The following is a 5000-nucleotide window of genomic DNA, read 5'->3' as shown; positions in this document are numbered from 1 at the left end:
AAATTTTAAAATATTTTACATTTAAAAATTAAAATTTAAAAATTATTTTAAATTTAAAAATTTAAGAACAATTAATTTATGTAAAATAATTAAAACTAAAAATATTTTAAATTTAAATATTAAAAAAATTAATTTATACAAATTATTAAAATTAAAAATATTTTAAATTTAAAATTAAAAAAATTGTTTATTTATGTAAAATATTAAAATTTAAAAATATTTTAATTGAAAATTTAAAATATTTTATGTAAAATAATTTTAATTATTTTAAGTCAAAACAAATAATATAATATAATATAATTTAATTTTTAATTTTAATATTTTACATAATTAATTTTTATAATTTTTGTATTTATATAATTAAAATTAAAGATTCAATAAATAAAAAAATTAAAAACAAAAGTACGCTCCACATATACTCAAACCATTACAAATAAAAATTAATTAATTAATATTACCGTTTTATGTTAATCCAGTATTGATTCCATATGTCAACGTCAGCTATTACTGTCATAGACATACTGGTACCTACCAACATTAGCTGTGTTCTGAAGAACCTGAACTGCCGTGAACTGAATCCACTCGTTCTCTGGAAAGTCTCGTATTGTCCTCGTCACATTCGGCACGACATCAGCCGCAACCAATTTCTTCAGTGTATCCACTACACAAGAGATTCCATTAATATCAATTAACAGCAAATAATTCATTGTAATCAAACCATTCAGTGCAAGATTGCAGATCACGGCCAGACACGCATGTTGAACACGTTCGATTGCCGAATGTTCAGTGAACACTTGCATTACAATATCAATGCAGCCTTTCTCAACTAATCTCGAATTTAAATCCTCTAAAACATTGACGCATGAATTAGTGGCGTGAATGTCTGATCTCGATCTTGATTTACTGTTTCTGCAGAGATTGGAGAGCACCCAGCATGCTGATCCTTGTACGTCTTTGTTTGACTTGCAGTTGTTTGCTGCCTCTAGGATCAACTCAATTCCGCCATTCTGTGCTACTACGTCTCTGTTAGCAGCTAACAGAATGAAACGTTTGCTGTAATGTAGTTTTCATTTGCAAACACAGACAAATTGAAACAGATAAGAAATAGACCAAAGCATACAAACAGAAAAAGGGACAGAAACAGACAGACAATTAGACAGACAAACAGACAGACAGACAGATAAAAATGTATTTATAACAAAAAGACAAACAGACTGACAAACAGACTGACAAACAGATAGACAGACAGACAGACAGACAGCTAAAAATGTTCTTGTTGACAGACAAACAGACAGATAAATGTACTTATTGACAGACATACATACATACAGACAGACAGACAGAAAAATTAAATTGACACACACACAAACAGACAGACAAACAGACAGACAGACAAACAGACAGACAGACAAACAGACAGACAAACAGACAAACAGACAAACAGACAAACAAACAAACAAAGAGACAGACAAACAAAGAGACCGACACACAAACAAACACATTGACAGACTAAAACAGATCACCACCAGAGGCACCACAGAAAACAAGCGAGCATTGCGCGCGCGCGCACACACACACACACACACACACACACACACACACACACACACACACACACACACACACACACACACACAGGCACGTGCACGTGCACACACACACACACACACACACACACACACACACACACACACACACACACACACACACACACACCTTCAGTCTCAACAAGCCTCTCAATTGCAAGCAGACACCTCAACTGCAACGGAGCATCCTTCACATCCTTCCTCATATGATCCAAAATGGTCAACACATCCGCATCCTCCTTCAGATACCCAGTAGGCGTGGCTAAACCAACTTCCGGTTACACCCCCTACACGTGCATCCGCATTTCCCAATTTTCTCACCATTGGAAATCTCGCTTCCTCGTTTCTCCGCCCTCTTTGTGCGCCTCAAAGTCTTTCTCTTTGTCTTCTTCGCTGTTGACGACCGCACGACAGCAAATTGACCGACAAGCGCCCTCCGCGTCGACGTAATCTTCTCTCCTTCCCCGGCATCTTCGAGTACATACTCGTGTACGTCATTGTTGTCACCCGGAACGTTTAGTTTGACGCTGCGGATTCTTTCATTAGCAGGAGAAGTGGCACTTCCGGTTTCCGGTGCGTTTGTGGTCGCACTTGATTGCTCAGTTGACGGTACTTCTTGCTTACCTTCATCTTCCATCGCTAGGAACGTCGACGAGCCGTCAAAAGTCGTCGGAATTTGACAAATTTAGTAAAGTAGTTGATATCAATTTATATGTTAGGTCACATGAGCACTTAGTGTCACACGACCACTTACTTATAGTCACATGACTACTGTCACATGACTCTAATATTAGATTTTTAATTATTTAATTAATAGGACACTAACTTGACAGTTGACACGTTGTTGCATTTTTTATCTCTCAAGTTACTCTTCTCTATTGAGTGCAATCTAAGTGTCATTCAAAAGGTCACGTGACCATACCGCAAACGATCATGTGACCTAAAAAATATTCTACACCACATACGGGTACGTACGACAGCAATGAATGTCGGTCTGCGGACGGTCGAGGGAGGAAATCGAGGAGAGGAGAGACGGCGGCCATTCGACGGGCTACCAAGCAAGTGGCAAGTCGGTGTGAAGCCAGACGGTCGCATTTTCTTTATCAAGTAAGTGACCGAGCGAGGCGAGCGCACGCGAGAGTGCGCATTCGAATTCCACCGGTTGTCGTCGCGCTCGGGCATGTTTTCGCGTTCGCCGCTTATTTATGGACGGTATGAGCATTGGCACCCTGCTGAACGCTTTTCGTGACGTCCCCGGAAGCGTTTTATGGCTTTTTCATTTCTCTCATCGCCTTCTTGTTGTCGTTTCAGCGACGAGACGCGCTCGACGAGCTGGCTCGACCCGCGAACGAACACGCCAATCAACACAACGAAGGAGCGAATCGAAGGTTTGTCGCTCGAGTCTCGTTTCGTGGCGATCAGAGGTAATACGCGTGGGCGTGTCCACAGGTTTGCCAACAGGCTGGGAAGAGGCAACAACCGCTGAAGGAGTCTACTACTTCATCGAGTGAGACAAAAAATGCTATAAACACAAGAAAATGTTTGCTAATTTTTTCTATATTTTTTTCCTTTTTTTTCTTTTTTTTTTGTTTTAGTCATAATCGAATGAGAACGACGTTTAATAGCCCTCTGACGGGAAAGCCGAAGGATTTAGAGAGATGCGGCTCCGAGTAAGTGCGTCTGGTGTTGATTGTTTTGCCGTCATTTGGATGGCATGCATGAGAGATGATGAGGAGGCAGTATAAGTGCATGGTTGCAGTGGTGGTGATGCACACCCTCTGACATCCCATCAACACTGGTTATCACCAGGATTCTCTAATACTTTAGTATCTAAACGAGAGCGTAGAGAGTTAATAGTCATAGATACTTAGTTGTATCAACTGTTGAGTCTCTAGGATCGCTATTTCGGCTCTGCTTTGTCGCAATTACCCACAATGTTATGGAACAGAGTTGATGCATTGAGTAAAGAAGTTATGAGGGCGTTGTTGGGCTATGGCTGCTTAATTATGGAAACCTAGAATGTTAGACTGTGGCTGTGGGTCAGCACTGTGGGTCAGCACTATTGGTTGGGGCAAAAATAGGATATGGGTACAGATGCCAGATGTTGGTGAATGCCCTACTCTGCAGGGGTAGTTGGTTTTCTAATAGAGATGAGATGTAGGAATGGTTGGCACTCCTGTTGTGTCTATCTGTGGCTAATCAAGAATAATGTTTTTATTGGTACATCTGTACAGTGTGCTTGTGTATATATAGAGAATTTGTTGTTCTTGCTATTATTAGTATTATTACTAGTATTACTGGTATATTTGTGATATCAGACTGATGCCATACATTTTTAGTCGTGACACAGTGTTTCAGTGTTTCCGCTGGACGATTGCCAACTAGCCAAATGCTACAAGTAGAAATCGCTGCCAATAATCAATGTACCGAGTACGCCTTTGGATCAGATCTTGCAAGCACAGCCTTACTGTTGCTACAGTGCGCTGAGAATTACAGCAATTAGTGCAACGCACTGGAGCTCCAAGGGCTAGACTATCGTGCATGCTCTGTTTATGCCTTGCACAGAGCGGTCGCTGTTTGCATACATGTACACGGCTAGTGATGCTGTGCACAGAAGGGCCAAAACTTCAAGATTTTGATTTTGTCGATGCTTTTAACTTTTGGTATATACCGTATCCACCCGTATATACGTCCATGTGTGACAGGTCAGAGCTGTCAGCATGAAAAACGCCCATGCCCTAGTATAAGCCCAGGATACGCATGTGCAGTCAAAACAAAATGGGGTCCGCAGAACATCTCGTCTGTGTGCGTTTGATGAGGTGGTGTCAGTGTTGAGTAAAAGTGCGAATCGCTAGACTCATGTCTTTGTTGTAATTACCAACCCAGATGTTTTTGGCCGGCTTTGGGCCAACTGCTCTGGTTTGCATGTGTATACAACGTACAGTGTTTAGTTTCTGCATGTATGCTGATGCTGTACGGATACCAGTACCTTTGATCTTGCAAATGGATAAGTGCAAGCATTTGTGGTATTTCTGTCTTCAAGTATTTAGATGATGACTGGTAGCCTCGAATTTCCAGACTAGAGAGCACGCGAACTCTAGTCTGGACCAAAACGCTACTAAATGATTTCGGAAGTATTTATCAATAGCGATGCTAAATGGTAGTCTAACAGCTTAGGAACGTTTTACCTAGATCAACATATAATTTGTAAATTCCATGAGATCTCACGAACGAAGAAGAGACGTCTGCAGTGTTTGCGGCGATATCTTGGTGGACAGTATGAGACGACGAATCTTTGATTCTTTGGCAGACCGCCAGCTAGTCTAACCGCTCGACTGGCAAGACTACCGCGCGATCAGTTGTCAAAGGTGATGGTCTAGCGACGCTGCTGTGCATGTCCTGTCACCGCAAGCT

At 40.9% G+C, this 5000-nt stretch overlaps 2 protein-coding genes across 2 annotated transcripts in view; one reads left to right on the top strand and one right to left on the bottom strand.

The window, feature by feature from the left end:
* LOC134188877 (uncharacterized) overlaps positions 1–2276 on the bottom strand; it is a 5698-nt gene extending 3422 nt beyond the window's left edge. The window contains exons 1-5 of the mRNA XM_062657085.1: positions 1908–2276; positions 1717–1848; positions 905–1033; positions 719–847; positions 533–661 (exon numbers count right to left, since the gene is read on the bottom strand). Of these exons, the coding sequence (XP_062513069.1) occupies positions 533–661; positions 719–847; positions 905–1033; positions 1717–1848; positions 1908–2223 (835 nt within the window). The 5' untranslated portion in view covers positions 2224–2276. The remainder of the gene's footprint in view (positions 1–532; positions 662–718; positions 848–904; positions 1034–1716; positions 1849–1907) is intronic.
* A 285-nt stretch (positions 2277–2561) lies between these two features.
* LOC134189065 (uncharacterized) overlaps positions 2562–5000 on the top strand; it is a 15968-nt gene continuing 13529 nt past the window's right edge. Inside the window, exons 1-4 of the mRNA XM_062657297.1 lie at positions 2562–2693; positions 2898–2974; positions 3036–3093; positions 3182–3256. Coding sequence (XP_062513281.1) covers positions 2569–2693; positions 2898–2974; positions 3036–3093; positions 3182–3256 — 335 coding nt within the window. The 5' untranslated portion in view covers positions 2562–2568. The remainder of the gene's footprint in view (positions 2694–2897; positions 2975–3035; positions 3094–3181; positions 3257–5000) is intronic.

The sequence above is a fragment of the Corticium candelabrum genome, chromosome 13 (genome assembly GCF_963422355.1).
Source record: "Corticium candelabrum chromosome 13, ooCorCand1.1, whole genome shotgun sequence".
In the NCBI taxonomy this organism is placed as follows: domain Eukaryota; kingdom Metazoa; phylum Porifera; class Homoscleromorpha; order Homosclerophorida; family Plakinidae; genus Corticium; species Corticium candelabrum.
Note: the sequence above shows the minus strand (reverse complement) of the source record. Positions and strands in the feature narration are given on the sequence as shown.